Raw genomic sequence first — 26155 nt, 5'->3', positions numbered from 1 at the left:
CATATATATTGCGCGAGTAATAGTTTCTTCTCTGGAAAGAGAAAGAGAGAGAGAGAGAGAGAGAGAGAGAGATTGTGAAATATATACAATCAAATATTCAAACTCCAATTAGTGTAATTTAATGTTCATGAATAAGCCATCGGTCAAAATTACTTTTCGTTCTAATTATTATCGGTAGCATCAATATTTATCCGTATAATAATATTGTTTATTATAGAATAAATATTTATTTTAGTTACAATCTTTGGCATTTATGTTTGTTTATTGCAAATTTATTTATCTCGATTATATTTAGATTCGTTATCGCGATAACTTTTAGCTTCTTATTTTTACAGGATTTATATCAGCTTACTGGTTATCAGGGACCAATTGTTTTGTTATAGCCTGGACGTGTTTCTTTTGATGAAACTTTTCAGAAAATCGCAAAGCTATTTGTAGCGTAAACTTTAATATGCCGTTGCCAACGATTCCGCACTCGTGATTCCGGCAACTTTATCGATCATAAATTACATACAGTGAGTGCACACACGCTCACCTATGCGTATAAATGCGCGTGTATATTCGTTGCGCACTGGCGCACTGTGTGACAGAGTATACAACCTGCATGAGTTTCTTTCGTACGTTTATCTACGTACGTACTGCCGCGGTCCATTGCATACATGCAAATGCGTACGTGTAAGCCACGGTAAAGTGCATCGAGTTTTAAAGCAAGCGCATTGTCGACTTGTCGCTGCACGTGAAACATTTTTCTACGTTTTCTCCCTTGCTGCTTTCTTATCCGGCAGCTTCGTACTTTCTTTTTTCTTTTGTCTACTGTGATACGCCATACCATGTACGAGACGAGTGCAACGGCGAACGTTCATTTCTCCATGAAGAAGTATACGTGAGACGAATAAGTACTGATTCATATTCATTTGTCACATTCGTTCGATTTTATGTTCTTTACATTTGCATCGGTGGCTTATGCCAATTTTTCAATATTCGATCACCTTTTCGCGACGCTTGTATCGCACATGTAAATTGGCATACTGATGAAGTTATGCAAAGTGTTATACGTACGAGATTTAGGATCGTGCCGATTCGGAACAGTTTGTTAAGAGATGTCTAATTGAAACGTATGCAAATTGCTGAGGGCGCCGCGAGTCTAGCACTTCGTATAAGTACTTTCCTCCATTTGACCTCTCGAGCTTCTCGCTTTTACCGCAGACGGGAAGTTTTAACTAGATTTTTAATGCCTACACTTTCCGACTATTGTATCCATAATCTGTGAAATAATCGTCGAGTGCATAATTTAGTGAAATAATCGTTTTTGAAAAAGTGAGAAGTTTTTGATAAAAGAAAGCGGAACTTTGAATTCAAGAAAAAAACAAAGAACAAAATTTAAATATCTTAACTCATGAAAATTTTAATAATTTTTTTTTTTTCAAAAATAGGAATTAAATTAAGTATGCGAATTATTTGCTGAATGTACAATTCTAATACATAATAATTATTAAATCTAAAGAAGAACTATTTTTAATATACAGAACATACACAGAATATTTAGAAGAATTGTCAATTTTTTATGTAGAATATGTTTATTTTTATACTTTTAAATCTGATAGAATTTTACAAATTGAATATTTGCGTAATTTAGTAATTTGTCATTATTTTAATTAATTTAAAGATATTTTATTTAATAGATTATATAAATAATATTTTCAATTTATTCGACGTAGAATATGGATACAGGTTTCAGTTATCGAAAATATGACAAATTGATTTTGAATATCCGTCTTGATATCTATCTCTATATCTCGTGTACCTTCGAGGATTGACCTCTCCAAAATCGTATTCGAGAGAAAAGAATCTTGCGGAGAAGAAACACGCCCTGTCACATAGCCGATAGAAATGCGTTTCTTCGTCGGCCTCGTTCGATGCACGTCTTCTCGGATAAGCGCAAACCGCGAAGATTCACGACGGTTCCTCCGTACTCGGCCGTCCTCGATTTTAAGCCGTCCCTCCGCGTTATCGTTATCACTCTCAATTTGGAACGCCGCGTTGTACTACGGTTGCCGTCGTCGCCTGTTCCTTCTCACCATGAAATACGCTCTCCATTTTTTCCCTCGTGGTACGAGAGGCGAACCAAACAACACCAGGTATCGATCGGAAGCAGCTTCTTCAACTTCCGGTTGTCACGACGATGTGCTCTCGGTTAGGCAAGAGGAATGACAAGAGAGAAAAACGCGGCGGAAGGAAGACGGGGGGGTTGAAGCGAGAGTTGAAGGACTAAGGGAGCGTAAATGTGGCTGGGCATGAAGAAAAGAAACGATCGCGGCGACTTGGACGAGCGGGCACGTTTTGCCAAACCCAACCCAAACCTGATCTCTGCCGCCCTCCGACGACCGCATCCACCAACTTCTCACGTCCGTTCAACCCCTTTCAGCACTCGCGGCGACCACGCCACTTCCATTTCGAGGGGCCGCGCAAACGTGTTCTCGCCACGTCGTTACAGCGGTATATAAGTTTTGAAGTTTATATCGGTTTATGTTGGATTAAGGCTTTCCTGGTGCTGTGACGTGGTGGTCACTTTCGTTCGCCATTGTGTCGAGCGCCCGAACATATAATTTTCTGACGTGGTCCGTTCTGCCCGTTGCCGTAACTTCCAAGCGCCAGCGTTTGTAGTAAAACATGCATGTCGAATTAATTATTTTAACGCGAGCGAGTTTCAATAAATCCAACGAAATTATCCTACCAATATAAATTTTAGTAAAACGTTCGCAACGAAAAAAAAATACTGACTTTTCATTTGTATAATGGAATAGTATATATTCCATATAATGAATGCAAACGATTTAACATGTTGACCGAAATATTCTGCACTGTTTTCGAAAATATTTACACAGTTTCTCCAACATGCTACAAATTTCTTTATGTTTAAACTATATAATGACTAAAATACATTTTGAATAATTACTCGTTAGCTTTTTATTTCAAACTTGGTATTTAGCTTTTTTTATTTTTTTTAACGAATTATAAAATAATTAATTTACATTAAATAAACTATGGAAATGAGAAAATGCTTTGTAAAAGTGTTTGTTTTATAAAGAGATAATGTTGCAATTGATGTTAATAACAAAACATGTATTATTTTAAATAAAGTACTCGCTAAACAACGACTGATTTGTTTTGCAAGAATTATTGATTTACAGCAAATTTTTCAAAAATCCCAAAAATTGGGACTTTTTATGCAATAAAATTATTTTATGATGCATTTTTATGACAACAATATTCATTTCGAGAAATATTCTTGATATTTCAAATATTTCAAATAGAAGACAATTTCTCTCCTGTACTTACAAAATTGCTCGATATCTAATCACACGGAAAGAAAATTGGAACAAACATTGACTTGATCGTGACCTCTTGATTAAATTCGGTGTCAGATTCAACCAAATAAGACCTTTGGGATCCAAACTGACCTGTCACGTAATCTTTCTCTTCTTTGGTCATATAATCTCTTCTATGTCTACCCACGCTTTTTCATTTCCTTTATTTTTTTGAGGGGATTTCAAGGATAACGCGTTTCCTGGAATAATTGACTTATTTAATTATCAGTAGTATTGTTTATTTATTATCAAATTTTAATTTTATGAGATTAAGTATTTACCATACTTAATTTTATGTCTTATCTAAATCTGAGAGTAATAGAAATGGAAGGGAATAGTCCTTTAAATTCTGATTTTAAAATTATGTGATAATTATTTATTTTATTTTAATGTTTAATTCTAAAATAATTATTAATTGTAATATTAACAAACATTACATAAGTGAAGAATGGAATTTATATAGTAACTACACTATATATATAAAAAATACTGTACATCATAATTCGATCACGTAGATCCTTGCAAGGGCATTTTAACGCACTACATATTTTTCTCGCAAAAATAATTCGTGCTAAACGAAAACATCACTCCGTCCGACTTCTGTTCTGACTTTTTCCCTTTTTTCTCCCTCAGGGTTAGAATGACGCACGACACTCTTTGATTTCTCGTCCGACACGTTTCACGTCTTTTCCCATACTTTCTCCGTCCTGTTCTCCCTTCCGCTACCTCGCTCAGCGATAACCAGCGTCGCCTTTCACATAATGACGAGCGAGTAAAACAATCATTAATCTGATCTGCCTCTCTCTTTCACGTTTGTCCCTTTCGTTCGCTTTGCAGGCGCGTAGAGACGAACATTAATTATCGGAAAAAGGTACGGCAAAAACGTTAAGCTCACGTGAGCCCACATCTCGCCGCAACAAGCTCGGAAGTCCGGAGTGGAGTCGGGAAAAACCTACTTTTCCAACAGTCATTTGAAATCCTCTATATGTATACGCTCAGATATCGGCCCGATCGATCGTAACGATAATCTCGAGCTATGTAATGCGCGTACATGGGTAGCCCAGAGTAAATGCACACGCGAGCATGCAATCATTCCGTCCGGATAGGCGTTCTATTAATTTTAATTCGCGAACGAAATCCGCGTGGATATACGCGGCGCCGTCGTTACATTGGAATTCTCCGGGCCGCCCGTTGCGAGAAAATATTTAATTCGTTTTACGTTCACAACGGGATGCGGAGTGCAACGTATACAAGCGATATCGAATTCCAGCAACGCGGCGGCTCCATAGAAAGATCTATTTTTACACGCGAGGCGCGAGCGGAACCGCGCTCTCCTCGCATTCCCAACCATTCCCACCCCCCTTTCCCGCCCACTTCTGTGCTAACACGAAGATGCATCGTGATCGGCGCTCGTTTTTTAGAGATATCTTAGACTCGATAACGGAAAACCTTGTTACACTCTCAACGTTCGACCGTATATCTAGTCCCCATCTTCCTGCTCCACAACTCAGACGTGTCACCGAGGAAGCTAACGACAATTCTCGTATTCTTCGCCCGTTCGACAATACGTCCTTCGCATTTATTCAAGTTTTTCTGATCGATTTTCATCGGGATTGCACAAAAGCTGCCTCGTAAATTCCTCGTCGACGAGCGAAAAGCGCGATGAGTTCTCGACAAGCCTCATTCTGCAATTTGCGTCATCATATAACTTAATTACGCCGCACATAATTTCGTAAAAATGAATAGTTCGTAAAATTTAACTCCGCATTACCGTATTAAATGGCATGCTTTTATGAGAAATTTTATACGTTACATAAATGAATTATTAAATAATTTTGCTTACAAATTTATGCAGTTGTCATTAAAATTAAATATTTTATACATACATTTGTTTAAAATGTTTGCGTGTTGTTAAATTTATATAAATTTCTCTTGTACATTTTACGCGTAATAAATTTTTCTTATATTGAAACAGAAGAGCGTAACTCGCAACAAATTATACATCGGTTTATAGAACTTATTTTTGTTTTTATCTAATTGTTGTGGAATATCATCCAACGTAACAAATAATTATTTCTACGATTAATTATCGTTAGATTTAATTTCTTCTCTTTTGCTCTTTTTTTTTTCTATCAAATAAAAGGATGCAATAATTCCTCTATGATATATATTTGTTCAACATAATTTTAATTAGTGAAACATTTGATGTACTACAGATCGTACAGATAAATCCAGTAATGTTACGAATCGTGTAACTCAATATATTCGCGAATTTTGCCGGTTACACTTATTGGCGCGAATATCGTCGAGCGCGTTGGACGCGCCGTCGATCGCAGACTCTCATCTCGAAGCGGCGCGGCGCCGAAAGTGCTTGAGTTGAACGGCGTTCAACTTTTAAATTATTACTCAGTTACCGGGATTTTATTGCGCCAATAATAAAAGTGGCCCACCCGCCGGCCTTTCCACCTTCCTTTCTCGCGCCCCGGTTCTCCCACCCCCAATGTATGTGACGTTTCGTTATAGCTGCGAAATATGGTCGTTACTTATACTGCGAGGGCTTCGCCCACATTGACTGATGTCTTTAATGCGTTGGGACACGTACGAGGTTACCGTGCAACATGGGGTTTTGTTACACCGCGATCTTGTATTATAAAGGGCCGTTAACGTCTCAACCTTCGCGTTCCCCTTTCTTCTTTCCCTTTCTCATCACTACGTTATTTTACACGATGTAACATCGCCGTGAATAGGCGTTATGGGTCCTTTTATGTGAAACACTGAGGAAAATGAAGGAACTGTGACGCGTGGAAAGGCTATTCTTATCGTTCCGTTGGTTCATGGGTGCCAATGACTCATTTTATAGCAACTTCTTACATAACGACTGCAGCGATTGGTGACAAAAATGCCGCTTCCGCGACATGTAACTTATGATTAGCATGCATAAAATATTATTAAAAACTGCTAAGTTTTTTATGGGTTGTTTATAGTTTTTTGTTGTAAAAAGTTTCTTTCTCTCTCTCTCTCTCTCTCTCTCTCTCTCTCTCTCTCTCTCTCTTTCTCATTTTATACTATATCTCGTCAAGTATATAATTAATCTAACAGCAAGACGAAACAAATAAAGATGATAATACAGAACAAAAAAATTAAAAGTTTGTTCTTACATATTCCTTACATATTCCTGATATATTTATTTTATTTATTAATATTTTGATTTATTATTTTAATTAGTATAATGATAAATTTGCACTTTGTGCTTGTAAATGTACCTTAAATGTGCCATTTTAATATATTGTAAATTTATTGGTTATTAAATATTAAGCTTTTTAATTATTTCTGTATTTACGAGTTCGAAATATTAAAAATTACATGAAAATTTATGTAAAACTATAAATTTGTAAAAGCATCTTTGTACACAATATGCTTAATCAAACAATATAATACTTGTGGACAAGTTTCATTTGTCCATAAGTGAGGCTCCCACTATCATAGGACTTATAGCGCAAACATATCTTAGATTAGCATTCGAGATTATGGACGAAAAACGTGAATGAAAGCGATACAATATTGTGACAACGATACTGTCCATTTTTTATTTTATATTTAAACTACTACATATATATATAAATTATATGTGTGTGTGTGTGTGTGTGTGTGTGTGTGTGTGTGTGTGTGTGTGTGTGTGTGTGTGTGTGTCTATATATATATATATATATATATATATATATAGCAAATAATATATATATATAGCAAATTTCGAATACATATTAATCTCGAATACATATTTATATAATGATTATTACAAACAAATTAATTTGAATAATAGCAATAATAATTAATATCTCGATGAAGAAGCTCTAATTATTAATACAAGAATAGCTATTATAGTTACTAACGAACATCCTACCCACAGTATTCTCGAAAATACGATACACTTGGTCAAATCTGAAACAAATGAACAAATTTTTATTGTAATATTATTATTTTATTAAAATAATCAAAATTAATTTTATATAAATTATAAATTTCTAATTGCAATAATATTTATAAAATGTATTAATGGACTGTAATGATATTTTATGTACATTAAATACAATTGTTATAAATAGTAGCATTTTCTTCTAACTTTAGTAAACTTTTTTGTTAAAACATATATTATCTTTAATAATGTCTAGTATCTACAATATTTATTTTAACATACTTTTATCTTCTGCAGCTTCGACTATTAATGTTCCGCCATAATGTGCGTTTAATTGATTTTGTTGATTTTGTTCCAACTCATAGTCCGGGTAAGGAGTTTGAACAGGTATATTCGAATAAGGTGTGTACGAATGCGGCGCTGAATGATGTGATGGAGAAAAGTTCATGTGTGGATATCTTTGGTCGAATGTCGAGTTGTTTCCCCATGCAGATATTCCTGTTGCCTCCGTGTACGAAGGTGGTGCGATAGTGCTTATAGCAGGAATATGATCTGATCTATTTTGCATGATTACTATATTATTGCACTCGACGCTGTAATAATTATCTAAAAGAAAAAGGAAGATTGAATGAGGTGTGTCATACATTTAATGCAATAAAAATTTACTTCATGCGCAATATATATGCGATATATTTTAATAAGTTCGATATTTTTACATCTTGTATACAAGGATATATTATTGAATTTACGTCATATTATTATCTCTATAGATTCGCGACAGACAACTCTCTTCTAGCTAATATTTTTATCTCTTCCTGTTTATCATTGGCCGGAAGCAATTCTTATGTTGAGTCAAATGTGATCTGCGTGATATAAAAATAATATCACTAATATGAAAATGAATTTTCCGTACTTTATCTGACGTGACTGAATAACTGATATAAAAGTTATCGATATTGAGTTATATTATAGGCATATATAGATATATGCTTTTAATTGATAATTTTCTTTGTTTTCTAAGATATGTATCAAGAGTTGTATATATGTATCAAGAGTAATATATTCACTGTACAATAATCTACATATAAATTTCTTTTGTCAAGATAAAAGATTTTTAATAAAAAAAGTTTGTAAGTTAGAATATAAGTAATTTTTAGATATGTTAGATTAAAATTTTTTAAAATTTAATGAAAAATAATTACTAAGAACAAAAATATTAATTATCTTAGAATTTTCTTTAGTAATAGCATTCAATACGGGGTATTTGATGTATTTAGTTGACTTTATGTATCTTTTAATTATTTCTCTTATTTTATTTGGTTAATTTATTTACTTCAGCTTTTATCTTTTTCTTATCTTAATATTTATTTTTATATATCATACAAGATAATTGTCCAGTTCTGACATATGTGTTCTATGCTGTGATAAATAGTGAATGAGTAATTGTATAAATAAAAAAATGTTATGATTTTACCTGGAATATTATTGACTTCCTTGTAATAACAATGACGTCAATGATGTTTTCTAACATGCAAATTGCAGCCTGCAGCCAGACATATGCATCATATATTATCTATAAAATTGAGGTAATTACAAAAACGTTTTAACTGTTCAATTATAATCTTTCAACTGATATTTAACGTTTGAATAAAAGTCAAGTGCTTGGTTTCGGTGCCATAGCGAAGTGATTACATATCGTGGTTTAAAGATAACGTATCGAGAAATCATTATCAGGCAAAATTTTACTTTTTTTTTGGATTAAATATTATTGAACAAAGCTTGTATTTATTGTCTATAAAAGATTTGTAAATATTATTCTAATATCAATTTTAAACATATACAATTTATTATAACATATTACAATACTTGTAATTTACTGTAAATATTTCAATGCTTGATTAAGCATATATATATATATATATATATATATATATATGTGTGTGTGTGTGTGCGTGCGTGCGTGTGTGCGTGCGTGCGTGTGTGCGTGCGTGCGTGTGTGCGTGTGTGTGTGTGCGTGCGTGTGTGTGTGTGTGTGTGTGTGTGTGTGTGTGTGTGTGTGTGTGTGTGTGTGTGTGTGTGTGTGTGCACGCGCTAAAAATGATTATTCATAAAAATGTTATATTTATAATAAAACTTAGATATAAAATTTGTAAATATTGAATTTTTTTAATCCGATACATTATGAATATCAGAATATGAAAAGAAATTAAATTTAAATTGATATTAAGCAAATTGTATCACAGTTTCTTAAAATCTAGTTTTGAAATAGAGAAATACTCACTCTGAATTGTTTATAAAAAAAAAAAAAACACAATTTTATTAGATCATCTTTGATCACGATTACTACATACGGCCTCTTAAACGTGACTAGGAGGAAAAGAGAGATCGACATTAACGTTATCAATTTGTGGTATTGAAACTCCCACTCTTTAAAAAAAAGATAAAGAAGCGGGAAGTTTAAACGCAGAATGATAAGATGTAAATAACATTTTAAAAGTATTTTAAGAAAAATATGAAGAAATTATTTATTCATGAAATAAATAATAGTGTATGCATTTCCTTGAAAAAAAAATTTTCTTAGAATTTTTTGTTGGTATATTGCATTTTTTATATTTATTAATACGCATTTGCAATTATTAATAAAGTTATTTGTTTATCGTAGTAATATAAAGATAAAGTCTTTTATCCAAGCAAAACAAATCTTACATTCTGTTCTGTGTAGCGTGACTTGCCTTGTCGTTTCTGTAGAGGAAATATATTTTCATCAAATCGCTATCTGATCTAGTCATACTCTCGCGTGAAGCATCGCAATGTCAATATCAGAGGAAAAAAAGTCTCGCGAGTGATGTGTGTCGTGTTCGTATTTTATCGAGTGTCGACTTTCGGCTCCAAAGCTCTCGTACGCGATAGATGCTGCGACGCTGCGCGAGAGAACGGTGTTTATGGATTAGTCCGGAGAGCCAAGTGATCCCAGTGATTCTCAATCGATGCGGCAATAAAGCGAATGTATTCCGCTGCCAAAAAGTTTGCGCGTACAGGGTGCATGTGGCCTGAGAGGATCAGAAAAGGCTGGGTAAAGGAAAGAGAGCAGGTTGCGAGAGGGGAAAAATGGGTCGGCGCCAGGATTTAATCAATGGTTTTGGCGCCAACCGGGCGTATCTGTAAAAAAAATGCATGAGCCGTTTGTGTAATCACGGAAATTCGGATTGTTATTCGTTTCATAGTAGCGCCTTCATCGAATGTATCCTCTGTCCCACTCTCCACTTCTTGTCGGTGCACGAGGCCTGGTGCATTTCGTCTCCTGTCCGTCGTTCTGGATGTTCACCTAAGTCGTTTTATCGTGCACCTCTTTTCCACTTTTTCTTTCTTTCGAATGACGTTGCGGCACCACCATTCCGCAAGTCACCCTGGCGCCGAATGTGACACTCGTCGTTCACTCGTCAATGTTCAGAAGCACGACGAAAAAAAGTTACGTGTTGGTATCGTGTCATCGACCGAATCAAACTTCCATCGGTATGTACGAAGGAGGCATATATACGTCCAATTGTTTCTGGTGACGGACGAATTGATGCCAAGTATAAGAATTTTATTTTTTTTTAAATATTTTTTATTTATACATTAAATTTATCATTACGATTGATAACTATTTATATTCAGAAAGAAGATTTTTAAATAAAAATACTTTAATCAAGAGTATGTTTAAAGATACTTAATACTTGATACTTAATATTTATGAATTTATATGCATTAATACTTGAAAATTTTAGAAAAAATATTTTTGCTATAATAGATAAATCGAAATATGAGTATTCAGTTACATAATATAATTTCTCTTTTGATAGATAAATTAATATAAATTAATAATTAGATAAATGATAAATATAATTAATTATATTGATTAAAATTATTGAGAAACGTATGAAAAAACAAGTAATTTTAGTATGAAACATATGAAAAAGCAAGAAATATTATTTGAGTTGCAATTCTTTTGACGTTAAAGTCCTGCATTGTAGTTTATCACATTCAGCACACATATATATATATATATATATATATTGTACATTCTCAGAATAAAATTAGCCGTAGTAATTGAATACGAAGAACTGCTTAGTTGATTTATGGACTCAAAAATTTTAACTATCTATTTATGAGTCTTTTTCATCGAATAAATATGCGTATAATATGTATAATCAATAATCAGAACAAAATCTAGAACAGAAATCTCTTTCAAATATTTAATTGCACAAAAGACAAAGATAATATAGTATAAAAATGACATTTTCTAGAAAACATGTGATAAGACAGAAATGCAAATATATATAAAAATTTTATACTTAAGATATTAGATTGCAAAATATAAAATGCAAGGGAAATATTATATAAATTCTAGATAAGAATCATGTCGGGATATTAGATTTATGTAAAAGAACAGTTAATGCACTACAGACATAAATAACTTTTAAAAATTTGTATATTTTATACGATATTTTATATGTAACAGATAATTACTAATATTGAGATAAATGAATATTGATGAAGAAATAATTAATTTAGAGATAAATTAAAAATTATATAAATGACATAAAATAAATAAATTCTATTTTATTAATGTAAATTCATTAATATTAAGTGCAGAAAATTATTCGTTCGATATAAGACATTATAATATTAATGATTTTTCCTTTCGCATTAATATTATTAACTGCTTATGAAAGTCAAAGATATTCAAATATTTTCTATCTTTTTTGCAGTCACATTCTTATGTTCGTACTATATATAAAATTCCTTTGCACCAATTATACATTTTCAAATAATGCTAATTATATAACATCTCAAATAATGATATGATTTTACTTAATTTTATTATTTTGTGTGTGTGTGTGTGTGTGTGTGTGTGTGTGTGTGTGTGTGTGTGTGTTAGAGTTAATGTAAAATGATGGAATGCATTGATGGTAATGATTTACGTGATATGGAAAATGTCACGTGTAACTCCACTAACACGGTAATATACGATCTTAAAACGTCAGGGAGGTCGTGCTTTCAGAGACTTCGGCGACTAACGTGTAGCGCCGGAAAATGTACTCAGACAGGCTGTCGAACGCTAAGGCACTGAATTCACGCCACATAATTTCCGGGTGTGACGGTGGTTTCTGTCAGCAAGGAAGCAAAATGGCAATGTGACATCCGCGGGTAATTCGCTACAGTTGTACCGTTATGTATGAATGTAATATTGAACGTATAATCAATGAATATACTAATTTTTCTCAAAAGTAGAAAGAAGTTAGAACGGATGATAATTCATGATAACACGATTATTACTATTGATATAATCAGCTTCAAGTAGAATAAAGTGCTTCAAGTAGATTAAAAGTGAGTCATAGAGAAGTATAATTAAAATTCAATTTAAAGGTTAAGCATACAGTGACGCACATTAATTAACGCGTAATGTATATTCATTTTTGTCGATGATTTTTCTCTTATGTAGTTACTTTTCATATCCACAATGATTTTGTGTAAATTTATAAATTAATAGATAATGTATTTATTTTTCAAAGAAATATATTTTATATGTATATTTTTTTTTTTAAAGAAATATTTTTCAACTCCAAGTATAAATACTATTTATGAAATTACATTCTGGTTAAAATTTGTTTTAAAAAATTAATTAGAAAATCAATATTAATTAAATTGGTGCACTAATTTGCTTCATAAATATAGATGTATCTTTCCGTAATATTATGTCTTATGATATTAGTCATCTTTGTCTAGATATTTATCTCTGCTATTTACGTCACGTCATTAAATGGATAATTACGGTTTCATTGTAAGCGTGATTTGTTATATATAAAATTCCTGTGGAAAATTCCAGTTTGAAAGCAGTTCATATCGATTAATTATTTTTGTTGTTTAATTTCCATATATCTGTCAATAAAATAGTTCACGCGTCTTAAAATATTTCAAGAATAATTAAGATGTCAGGATGGTTTCAATAAATTATATTTACAAATTTATAATACTGTTTCGAGTATTTTTTGTCACGATAATAATGAGATTACATTTTACCAATCGTAGTTATTTATTTAACTTTCGTGATTTGTTATTTAAATTATAATTCCAAAACACGTCTTCCCATTCGTGTACTATGAAGCACATGCAAATCAGGATGTTCACAGATGCGCAAATTCCACTAAGCTCTTCCGCATTTACTGCCTCACACGATGTTTGCAAGCGGAAAGCCGTCAAGTCTTCCAACTCGGCGATTTCTATTCGCTATTACGCCATTGAGTTGGCTGATTCATAAAAAAACTCAAATACCATTAAGATTGGAATCGAAAATAAGCTTGAATAAATGACATAGCCAAATCATTTAACAGAAATGCATTTAATATTAATAATTAACTTTGTTTAATTTGAAAATTCTTTCATTGCTTTGAAATTATAAAATGCGATAGATTCATATTTTCATATAGATTCATATTTATATTTACAATTATAAGTTTTGCATATACCGGATATACAGTTATTTGTTTTAATTGTAATATATTTTAAATATTCTTTTCATGAGAGTTTAATTTAAGCTGGCGTGAATATGAGGTTCTACAGAATTGATTAGAAGCTAAATGATAATTTAGCTAATCGAAAGAAGCTAAATTTTTACTGTTATTAAATGGCATTATTGATTTAATTAAAATGATATATTAATTGCATATATTAAGATCGATTTATATATTTGTTTTTTTTCAATTCAACGTCATGTGCAAAAAATAACCACTGCAACTGGTGAAAGGTGTTACGCACAACACTTGCTGTCACTTCATGTGCAAATAAAACATATGCAGTTTCTTATGTGTGTCTCATCAAGGTCTCACAAATACCGCACGCGCACGCGTGAGTATCTTTTCACGACACGTATTTCTTTAGAGGTTTTACAGAATGATAAAAAGACTGATGCAATGGTCGCGAAATCTGCTAATGAATGCCAATAGGTTAACTTATGTTAATGAACGGTTATTAAAAACAAAACTTTCTCTTCTTCCTTCTCTCTTCCTCAGAAAAATTTTATCATTAATGTCGAGACTATTTTAATCTAAAAAAATTATATATATTATATAAAAATTGTTGTTTTATGCAAAAATAGTAATTAAAAATTTATGAACAGTTTATATATATATATATATATCCATTTGAATTTTTCAGAATTGCGATGGATTTTGCTAAGGTTAATTTATGGAATTGTAAAACTTTATACATGTATTTAATTTAATATTTGCTATCCTTGTTCCTTGAAACAATAAAAAAGAATAAATATTTTATATGTGATGAATATGTCTACTTATTGTCTAAAATGTGATAAAATATGAATAAAATATTAACAAAGAAGCTATTTCAGATACACACGTTTGACAAAAGAAATATAATATTGTTATATATATCTTTTATATAAATTGTAATTAACTATAATTAGTACTATAATTCCAGTAATCTGATTAAAATTTCACACGATTAATTATGATGTTTTTGTTTTCAAAAATTGACAATTAGTATAATTACATTCTTATATTAAAACTAATAAAGATAGATGATAAAAAAACATTTGTTTTTTTTTATTATTATTTGTTATAAGTCTAATGGCTGATATATCGGAAATTATATTATTGAGACGATAAAGCTGTCAAACGATGTTTCTTTATTCTTGCGTATTTAACTTCCTTCTCTTTTTACGACCTTCTCGCGTGCGCTGTGTACTCATGTCGCGTTTCTTTCTACATGTCGGCCTCGTATACTATTTTCAGTCCCAATATTTTTCGGATAAAATGCGCGTGCCGGTGGCGTCGGCGTTTCCTGACGTTATCCAGGAACAAATGGACTTTTAAATTGCAGCGGCAGGTCCCACCTGTAGTCGCAATGGCCACCGATAACGAATGCAGCGGTGCGCCTGTGCCGGCCCGCGACAAATTCGTGCCATTATATCTTCGTGTTTACTTCGACGCGCACACCGCGCGTGCCTCGCGCTTTGTTCTCGCAGTAATTACGACACCACGACGCTTAATTCACGTCAGAAGTTACCAGCGGAGCAACGAGCACGTACCCGCGAAATAATCGCCGCAATCGATCCTCTGATATCCGCGAATTTCTGAGATAATCAGCGAATAACTTTGTATACACGACTTTGGAAGATAAATTGAAAGAATTCTTCTTTATTACTTTATTATAATTGCCACTAGTACTCTTCACGTCTTATGTTATTTATTTTATGAATCATCAAAATATTAAAAAGAATAAACATATATTTAAATATTAAATAATTTTTTTATATAAGCGTAACTTTTTTTAGTACAGTACAGTAGTTTTTTTTAGTACGTATTCTACAGATCGAAAAATTAGATAAAATTGTTTGGAAAGAATAAAATAGAATAGTATAAATTAGTAATAAATAAATATTTTTTACTCTTTTATTACAAGATAACAGCAATAATTTTATTATATTTTTGACAAAAGAAATATAATATTGTTATATCTGAAATCATATAACTAGATAGGTTTTAAATTTATTTCTTCATTTCCTTATATTTAAAAAAGAATTTAAAAATCTTCAAAAAACATTTACAAATAATCTGATAAAAATATAATACTGTGAAATTTATGACTAAAAAACAATTTTTTATATACCTTTTTTATATACCTGCGTATATATTTAGAAATCAACATTATCAGTTGCTACGTTGATATGTCTATCGTTTAAATTTTATTAATTGTTCGGTCGGACTTGTTGTGAAGACACTCTTTTGTCAATTAGAAAACTTTAGACTCACACAAACGACGCGCAACGACCGACAATGGAGTTCCGAAGAAGTTTCGTCGCCTCGAAAGCGCCGCGACAAATTCGTCCCGCGGCCGCGTTTTCGTATTTACTTCGCGCACCACTTTGTCCTCGCGTAATTACGTTCCGCGGAAGCTTAACGCCCGACAATTACTCGGCGGTCGTCGTTAATTTCCCTTGAAATAAAAGGCGACGACCACTACGAGGGTGATGCCGCTGTGAAGCGCAATACCGAGTGGCAGCCGAGCGACGATACCAATCTTACGATTTCTACAGTGCACAAAGACCATCTCTTCTCGTTGGGCTGCCGTAGGTAACGGCTCTCTGGAACAAGGGGGTTTGTCTACGTGGTGGTCCATCGACTCAACTCCCATGGCTGATTATTTTCTGGGCATCCAAGTCGTGTCGAAGTTAGCGAGCGTCGCGGAATTACCCGCTTTTATCGCAGGACAGTTCATCCACTCTTAAGCCAAATCTAATCTACTCGTACAGCCCGGAACATCGAACTTGTGTACTTGGCCCGCAACTTCGCAAAATTGCTACAAAGTGTGAGAGCGCAAGCTTCCGTTCTCGCCCTTTGTGGTTAAACAGTCGTTCGTTCGTTTGTTTTGTGACAGTCGTTAGCATTCGCTTGTACCAGCAAAGTTGTTAGCCAAAGAATGGAAATCGATAAGGGAGTCTAATACAAAGCTGCAATTGCAATCTGCTTATAAGCTGCAACGTTTTTCAAAAAACTATTTGTTTTATTATTTTATCCAGTGTATTGGACGTGGTCATTAAATAACAAAATATTACTTTTTGATTTTTAATGAATTTGTTTCAAACTTATGATAAAAAAATTCAGAATTAATGGAAATAAGCTATTTATATATATATATATATTTAAATTAAAAAAGCAATTTATGATAATATATGTATATTTTTAATCTTAGCTCATAACTCGTTCCTTCAGATGCAACGTCATCTCTTCCGCTAGTTGTTTCCCAAATATAGCATCCATCGTGCGAGCATGCGGGCATGGCGTGCATTCACGACTTTAACAGGCATCTTCTGCACGCTTACAGAATACACAGCGGATACATGAGTAGTTATACATACGGCGCGTAGGAAAAGAAAAGAAGACACGAATGTGCTGTGAGAGCAGTTTCACGCAGGCGAAGCAGTCGTAGTTCGCGCATTCCGGTAGTAACCCACCTTTATGACCAACATTCGTGGAAAATGCGTTTTCCTCTTTCCCCGTTACGCCATATCATTTACGCAGTTGTAGTAAAGGCGAGAGAGATCGTCTTAAAAGACACCCCCTAGGAGATTAAAGGCTCCTTTTATAATTATAACTTTAATGATATTTCATATGAATTATGTTGGCGATATAGACCTGTATTTAATAAAAAGCTAGGTTCTAGGTTTTTCGATGGTATTACTTTAGTATTAACTTTCGAGCTTTCTCACTTAAAAAGAAAAATGTTATTATAGCTGTTATTAAATTAAAATTTCTTTATTATAACATTGTGTTTTATTTTCGACGGAATTATTTATAAAGCTGCTATGTTATATTATATTTACCAAAAATATAATGAATCGTGTTTTTCCAATTAGTTAATTTAATTTAATTAATAATAATGTCACGTTCAATTATCCGTGAAGAATCGAGCCGGGCATTTACTGTTGCGGCTCGCATAATCGTGTTGCGAAAAAGTGTGACGTCTCATTCCGTAGTCGGTTTACGATTGTCGGTCGTCTCCGGAAATAAAACATACGAGAATGACACCTGACTTGAGGAAATCGTCGTCGCTCGGCTGAGTCTTTCCGAATTCGCGAGAAATCACGACGGAGTTATTCTGACGACCGTAAAAGGACCGGCCAGGGAACGAGCGTCGTTCCGGAGGGATCGTCTCGTCGGTGGAAGACATGCGAGACACGTAATCGCGAATATAACGCGTATCCGTGTGAAGTGTACGTCATCCGCACTGTGTGAGTCGCATGAAAAGCAGGATTCGCGAAATAAGTTTTTATGAATACCACCGCTCTCACGTCACCGCGAGATCGAGTTTTACAAGTGCCATACCGAAAATTAAAATTACCGGACTGTTGTTCCGGTTTCGCCAAAGTTAATCGTAAATATGTCGTCCTTTGTAATTATAACTAGTCACGTGCGAAAGATACGATATTAATACGCGATATGAAGTCGCATCTCGCGCGTTTTATTATATAAATTTTTATATCATATAAATTTGATGGAATATTTCTCTAAAGAATGTATAATAAAAATACGCGAATACATTATGCAAATGATGCTTTTAATACAGACGCGCGTTATTATATTAGAAATAACTTTTAAAAAACTTTTAAAAAAATTATTTTAACATTGTTCTAAGAAATAGTTCGTTTTTAGAAAAATATGAAAATGTTTTTATCATACTTTCATTGATAATGATTATTGAATTATTTACGTCATTTCTAATTATCAGTAATTTTTTTCAATCTAATTACTTAATAATAGGTCTTTTAAACTTTTTGCAATCGTGTATTGCCATGATTTATTATAAGCCGTAATAAATAATAATATACATATCATTAATATTTATAAGAACAAAATTTTGCAAACGATTCATTTTTTATTCTCTTTTTAATGTATATGCGCGATACGTACAAAGTACAATTGCTTTCAAAGTACGATTGTACTTCAATAACTTGATCGATATATATAATTTTCTGCACGAAAGACTCTATAACGATACACAGTTCACAACATCGTTCATTTGAGCATATATAAGTCTATTCTAGGATAATTGGAGCTCTCATTTCGAGGCCATCCGTTAAACTCGACCTTAACCCGTTTCTTATATGATTATGCTAATTCAGCAGAGATCATATTCAACGTTGTTTACAATTCATTAATAATTGCCTCATCTCATTTCACAATATATAAAGTTTCATGGTTGTGAGTCGGATTTCGTATATTCGCTGAACAAGCTAAAATATTTATTATAAAAAAACAATAATAACAACATTCATGAAAGCCAAGTCAATTGCAATTTACATGAATTTTCCATGTGGAATTGATAACACGCGATTGAATCTGTTTTATCCAGTTTTGAACTTGTGCTTAATTATAATAACTTGTCCGAGCTGTTTGAAAAGCAGAATTTTTCTATTTTAACAACGTGCGTTTTTTCTCGTGTGATCAGATCTCGCAATCTTTTCACACAGAAACCAGTGTACCTGATAACTTTGGATGATTACGGTCATTGAGAATTTTCCACGATCTTGCGGGATCGCTACGACTGGTCACGTGTCCACCCCCTCATCTTGTTCAGCGAGTATCGCTCGCCGATTGGCCGCGTTAGTGATCGTAGTTTTGCCGAGCCGTGCGCGCCGTCCGTTCAGTTGTGTTTAAGCGTTATCCTCGCGACGCATCTCTTATCACCGCTCCGCAATCATGGCTACGCGTGCGTGCATGCCTGCGTGCGAACGTGCATGAGTGGATACCTGCACGCGTACTTGCGATATCTACGCGTCAAGTGGATCATCGTGATCGCCAATCGAATCACGAGTATCACAGACACGCGCGACATTCTTATCGCTCAGTCGTTGTTCGAGACGTTACATAGCATGGAAAAATGTCGAGAAACGCTGGAAAAGGTATGCGCGTTACGATAAATTCGTCGTGGAATTTTTACGAATTTTCGTTCCGTTGAAAGAGTTTGATACTGGCGCCACTTGCCCCGAGATGAGTTCCCGCCGGTTCCGCGATTTGTCGCGTCGCGTAAATTTTGTTCCCGTTTGTTGCCGTAATTTCCGTTTCTTATTGATTTTTGCTGAATTTAGTAACAAGTATTATATCTAGGATATTACGCGATACGATTTTCTCGTAACATATAGGATAATCAAATAATTTGCCAATGATTGCACAAGAGTGAAATGCACAATATAGTGGGTCTCGAAGTCTCGTAACTAAGTCATAGACAGTAATCAGTTTTGTTTCCACTTTTTCTTGTTAGTCGACGTACGATTTCCTTATTCGAGACGAGTTTGGCTAACTTGTAAATTTATTACATAAATACAATATTCAATATGTGTGTAATTGTGATACGGAATTTGAAAAGAAGAAAGAGCATAGAAAAAACAAAGTATTATTATTCGTCAGTTTTTAGGATTTATAAAATGCGTCCGAATGGAATTTATTACCGATCAAGTTATTGATTGCATTTTTAACAGATCTTATTTATAAAATCATTGAACGTTTTTACTATGAAGTTTTTTCTTTAAAGTTTAAGTCACTCATGAATGTCGTTAAATAAAATGAGTGAAATAGTGAGTGTTATATATTATATTTACATATTAATTGCAATTTCTTATTTTTAAAAAATAATTTCTGATAAAAAACAATTTTTTTTAATTTTCAAATGTGTGAATATTTTATTAAAATTATTTTTAACTATTTTAAATTTCTCTTCTCTTTAAATTTTTTTAAAATTATTTGTAAATTATCTCTTTTGTAAAAACTGTTATATAATTTTTCATTAGAGAATAGACGTGTAAAGATGATCTTATATAAACATTACATACACAAATATAAAGAGATTTACTTATAAAAAATAGCAACATTATTTAACTATAAATAGATTAGGCTATACGGAGTGGAAAGTGTCCAATGCCTCAGGTGAAACTCTTCTTTAAAATAAATGCATGTGCATAACGTAACGAAAGACGCGGAAATTCGATTCACGTTTCCACTTACAAATATACGATGATAGAAAGTGTTTCTTCAGCTATTGCGCTTTAACAGTGTGATGATAATCGACTGTGAGTTCTCAAGGACTTAGCGATGGAATAAATGTTATATGCATAAATGGATAATCAGTCAGTCAACACTACTACTATTTAAATGTCTGATAAGCATGACTTGAGAATACGTTCATGCGTATTTATTAGCCATTATAAAAAATTGCTTTAAATTTTTCTTTAAACGAGTCATCTTATTAGCATTACAATGACAAGCACGTGTAACGCTCATAAACTTTGTAAGATAACTGTCAAAAAGCTTTTTCTTGTGTCTTGCTTTGATTGATATAATAACAAAAAAATGTAATATATCAATTTTCTTAAACTTACATATTTAAGGACGTTTACACATTTTTTCAGTCTTCAGATGCAATGTTTGAATTTGGATTTTAAAAAAGTCGACGATATGACCCTTGCATATGTCAAATTGGTTAATTGTCCTTCATGGATGAAAGTAATCTCAAGGTTTGCTAATTGTGTATGCAATGTATGTACCCATACAGCGGATATACACAATTATACTCATATTGAATACTGTATTTACGTAATAAATTTACAAGTTAGCTATATCCGTCTGAAATAAGGAAATCGTGCGTCGACTAACAAGAAAAATTGGAAACAAAAAAAAATGGAAACGTAAAACTTATAATTGTCGACATATTGTTTGTATAATTTCGTGGAAAACATGTTTAAAATTTATCATGTGAAACGTGCATTAATGATATGAAATATTTTTGAATTTCACAATTCAAAATTCAAAGTTGATGCATTATTATGCTAATCGTGTATATCGTAAATTAAAGTTAATCTTGAAATTTACATGTAGCGTGCACATGGTTATCTTTAAACAACCTATGCTTTATATTTTGTCACGTGAGATTTACAACGGATAGCGTCGATAATATATAAAAAGTTTTAAAACGGTTCTCCAATCTAAGAAAATATACTATCAGATATTTTGTATCCTGTAACATTCGCGTTAGCTGATTAGTATGAATCAATCAAGATTTTTAGACGAATGGTAAAAGTAAACCTTGAAAATTGTAATTTAATTATTAACTTTAATTATTAACTTTTTAACTTTTTAATATTTAACTTTTTAATTATTAACTTTTATTGACATAATCATTTACATGTTTTTGCTTGCATACACAAACAAGATTTTAAGATTGGATTTCTCTACAATATTTTATAGGATATTTAATCATAACGTTAACTTTTTGTCAATAAAACAAATACATAATAAATTTTTGATCTAACATAACAGTAATTTATTAAATTATTATTTATAAACATGAAAGAATTAATTAAAATATAAATAAAATTGATAATATCATTAATTGAGCCAAAAGACATAAATATTTTGTTACATTTTATTTATAAGCAATATAGAAGCTATTAATTTGATATAAATAATATAGATTAGAATAATATTATAATTAATTAATTTGAAATTTTTTAGTTAATTCAAAAAGCCTTGTAAATTAACTCAACTATATTTATCTGATTTTTACATAATAATAAATAATAATTAAGAATTTAAAATAAACTTTCAGTGTTTTTATCATTGCAATATATTTTACAAAAACGTAGTTTGAATATATTTAGTTTTGTTTTAATAAGAATCTATATCGGTCAAGGATAATCGAAGAAGGAAAGTATCAGAGAAATGTACATTTTGACTTCGGTTACAGATTTCTCGGCAAGCCCGGAGATCGAGCAGCTGTTACCTGCTGACATACACCATGACATGCCAAACACATGTGTGAGATTACAATCAAATGGACTATTGTCCGTGAACGAGTCGCACCTTCAAAGTAGCGTTTCATCATTAAGACAGTCGCCTCAGGACAAATCCGTGGAATTAAATAGTAACGCACATATCGACGAGACTTCAAGCGGTCCGACGTCTGTGATAATCTCCTCTTCAATTATTGCAAACGGCAATGAGACTAATGACGATCCACCGCCTTACACCGTAATTCCGCCACCTTACAGCACATTTGCGTCATCAGATCACGGTTGGCCGTACGGACTTTTTTCATTCGGCAATCCGTATTCCACCGACGATACGACTTGTAGGATGGAAATACCATTGACACCTTTCCAAGCCTACTTAACACCGGCCACGGGTTTTCATCCCGAAGGGATTAACAATCAATACTTGTCGTATCAGATGCCTTTAATGCCTCACCGATTCTTCAAGTTTGGTAGTCATATGAATTCTTTGACAAGAGAAACGGTGGACAATGAAATCGCGGAGAAAGTCGACGATAGAAAATCACGAAGTGAGCATCAATGATTGAAATTTGTGATTTTTGTGTTCTGCATTTTTTATCGTAGAAATTGTAAAAATATTACTAGTTACATTTGAATCTTTCTATCGCATTTCTATAGAATTATGTAAAAATCGTTACGAAGCATAGAGGCATTTTGTTATCGCATTCAATTATTGGTATTTTATTTCATTTTATTTCTTTATTTATTCTTTTTAATTCTGACAGCTAATGAAGAAACATCGATTGACTTGGTAAACAAGTGATTGTGGCAACATTTCATTACATCATGAATAACAAACATAGTTAAGATCAGTCAACAAATTCTTATAATATCTATTATTATGCTAAAAATAATTATGAAATACAAAAAGTCTAAGATAAATAATTCTTCACAGGATACGGCGCTATCCTTGTGGCAGCGGCGGTCATCATCTTTCTCATGGCTTTGTCCTTGATGGTTCGTTTCGTCATGGAGAGGAGTTGGTGGCGAAGATAATTCATTAGTGGAAATAACAGTTATTTCAAAAATGTTCACTGATAAATTTGTATTTATGAGAGATTATTAATTAACGAAATGGTTAAACTGTATTAACATGACATAGTGACATGACATATACGGGATAGATATCGTATTAGTCATCTCGAAGAAATTTTTTGTCTCTTTTTTTTATTTTTTTATTAATCTTAAATTCATCATGAAATTAAGCAAAAAGATATATTTATTATGTCATTGATTAATAGTTTCTATGTTTCTATGTTAGTAGATATATGTTTATAGAGATATTTAAAATTCTTCTTTTTAAGATAATTTAATGACTGAAGTTCAATTACATGTAGATGATTTCATTAATTTATGTAACAACCTTTCTTGTCTACATATCGAGAAAATATGACAGTGTGTGTTTTTGTAAATATTTATGCATCGCATAATTGGTTACAAATATCTCTATATTGGTATTAGAGAAAGCACGTAGCAAAAGTTATCATAAATGTTACATTAGAATACAAAATAATGTAAAAATATTTACTCTTTTTTTTATAATGCGAAATACAATGCAATTTATTATAGATAGAATAGAATATGTGAATACATAATAATTCAATTCAAATGTTTTGTCATGAATATATATTGTGATCATTTCATGTTTAATTTAAATGATTAGACACTATAGTATGACACTAATAATTATGCACAATTTCTATATTAAAATATGAGTATGAATAGTACGTCTAGAATAACGATACCTACTAAGTAATGGTTGTTTTCGAGTTTTATAATATCAAATATCAAGTTGAATTAATAATATCAAGTATTTTTATGTGTTTATTGTGATTTGTATTATATTATTAAATATGTCGTATTCTTATTGAATATGTTTATTAATTTATTAATTTATTTATATAATTTATAAATCTCCAACTAATTGAAATAACATTAGCGACGTTACGAAGTTCATAATTATTTGTCAAGCCTGTTATCCACTTAACGTAGAAACTTTGACGCTTATTGGCCCGATGGGACGCCGATGACGAAGTAGTAGAAGACCAGGAAGGAGTAGACAACATCGTGATAGAAGGCAAGGTAACTGAACAATAAAGTTAAGAAAGGGATGGGTAAATGGAAGCGCTCATCGTATACTGATTAAAAATACAGACTTATATCTCTTGAGAATAGGTGATCAGAAAAGTCTGAATATCCTGGAGATGTGAAAGTTTGTAGCTGAAAGCTAAATTCTCAGGGTGAAAATGGGTAAAGCTACTAAGATCATAAGTAGACTTATAGCTAAGTTTTAAATAATAGGCGTTTTTGAGATACTCAGATATCTCGGTATATTTTTGCCATTTAAAAAATAAGATATGTAGAGAGAGAGAGAGAGAGAGAGAGAGAGAGAGTTGTTTTTGTACAAAAGTGTTGGACATATGTTTTGCTAAAACTTTTATTAATTTGAACATTTGCAATTCAAATTGTGGTTCTTCTCCTGGCCAGTATTTAAATATGCAAGGGACTCCACACTAATCTCTGTGTACGTTAAGATGAAAAATTACACGTGCATACAATTTTTATAACGCTTTGAGGTAAGGGTTCCTTGTTGAAAATATATGATAATAAAAGAGCCTCATAAAACAAAAGGGCTAGGTCGATTTTCCTCGGCCAGTGGTTTGTGCAAAGGCCGAAGAGGATCAAAGATGATAGAAGCTTAATGCAGGAAGAGAAGCCTCAAGAACGAAAAGGAACGCGGGCTATAAAGCCGGACCAGTTAGCGACCAAAGCAGCGAGGAAAACGAAAGGTCGGAGGGTTGAAAAATACAAAAATTTTCTCTCTTGAAAGGGTAAAAGGTATGGCGGTGGATTTGTGCTAGGAAAACGACGCCAGGACACTCGAGGCTAGGAGGCCCGCGAACAAGGGTAAGGTGTTTGTCAACAGTTGCCGGTAGTTAATTACTTTACATGAAAGGAACTTTCAGCCGTTTCGCCACTCGAGCCAACCTCGGTCCCCGCGTGCCATCAACCCCTCCGGCTCCTTTTCTTCGCATCTTCATGGACCTGAGTGCCACCCCTTCCTATTCCTTGCCCCGCGTCCCTCCTTTTCCTGTCACCTGTAAGAGTTTACGAGTATCTAATCCGGCAGAGGGGCCGTACTTACTCTGTAAACGAGGTTCCTCATCACTCTCGTAGCGACCTCGATAAAGCAAGGAAGATCTCCATCCAGAAATGTATAACGCTTCGTTTGATCTCGATTGGTATCGATTAGAAATAATTAAGATAGCAACCAACGCGCCTTAAGTTTTTAATTTGATTAAAAGACTTTTTAAGAGTGTATTCATTGAGGCATTTTTACTTGTTAAAACTTGTTTCAATTGATATCTGACATAGTCTATATTTATTGATAAAATATTTTTTATTAATATTATCAATTAATATTATCAATATTATCAATTTTATCAATATTAAAACCTATATATTCTATACTTTCTTATCTTTATTGAA

At 32.7% G+C, this 26155-nt stretch overlaps 2 protein-coding genes across 7 annotated transcripts in view; one reads left to right on the top strand and one right to left on the bottom strand.

Annotated features, from left to right (window-relative positions):
• Positions 1-24538, top strand: part of LOC105422265 (uncharacterized) — a 50193-nt gene extending 25655 nt beyond the window's left edge. Inside the window, exons 1-4 of one of the 4 annotated variants that reach the window (XM_011631573.2) lie at positions 19237-19744; positions 22582-23175; positions 23392-23417; positions 23562-24538. In XM_011631573.2, the coding sequence (XP_011629875.2) occupies positions 19723-19744; positions 22582-23175; positions 23392-23417; positions 23562-23621 (702 nt within the window). In that variant the 5' untranslated portion in view covers positions 19237-19722 and the 3' untranslated portion in view covers positions 23622-24538. Of the gene's footprint in view, positions 1-19236; positions 19745-22581; positions 23176-23391; positions 23469-23561 lie in introns of those variants that run through there. The other 3 variants (XM_011631574.2, XM_011631572.2, XM_089076496.1) reach the window with 3 other exon arrangements.
• Positions 7127-9652, bottom strand: LOC105424820 (uncharacterized). 3 transcript variants are annotated; one of them, XM_089076669.1, is made up of 4 exons: positions 9563-9652; positions 8756-8854; positions 7564-7887; positions 7133-7307 (listed from the first exon to the last, which is right to left on the bottom strand). In XM_089076669.1, exons 3-4 carry the CDS (start codon positions 7847-7849, stop codon positions 7198-7200), a joined length of 396 nt encoding a protein of 131 aa, XP_088932795.1. In that variant the 5' UTR covers positions 7850-7887; positions 8756-8854; positions 9563-9652; the 3' UTR covers positions 7133-7197. The 3 variants fall into 3 exon arrangements, with proteins under 3 accessions (XP_011633578.2, XP_088932795.1, XP_088932796.1); XM_089076670.1 differs by having other exon boundaries at positions 8756-8824; XM_011635276.3 differs by lacking the exons at positions 8756-8854; positions 9563-9652 and having other exon boundaries at positions 7127-7307; positions 7564-7883.
• Positions 24539-26155: the final 1617 nt, after the last annotated feature.

The sequence above is a fragment of the Pogonomyrmex barbatus genome, unplaced genomic scaffold, assembly GCF_055798465.1.
Source record: "Pogonomyrmex barbatus isolate J1 unplaced genomic scaffold, ASM5579846v1 scaffold2, whole genome shotgun sequence".
NCBI classification, from domain to species: Eukaryota; Metazoa; Arthropoda; class Insecta; order Hymenoptera; family Formicidae; genus Pogonomyrmex; species Pogonomyrmex barbatus.
This window is presented reverse-complemented; position numbering and strand designations above follow the sequence as displayed.

Coding starts and splice junctions, on each gene's coding strand:
- LOC105424820 (XM_089076669.1), bottom strand. CDS start 7,849: ATGCAAAATAGATCAGATCATATTCCTGCTATAAGCACTATCGCACCA. Junction 7,308..7,563: donor CGAAGCTGCAGAAGATAAAA/GTATGTTAAAAT, acceptor CATTTGTTTCAG/ATTTGACCAAGTGTATCGTA.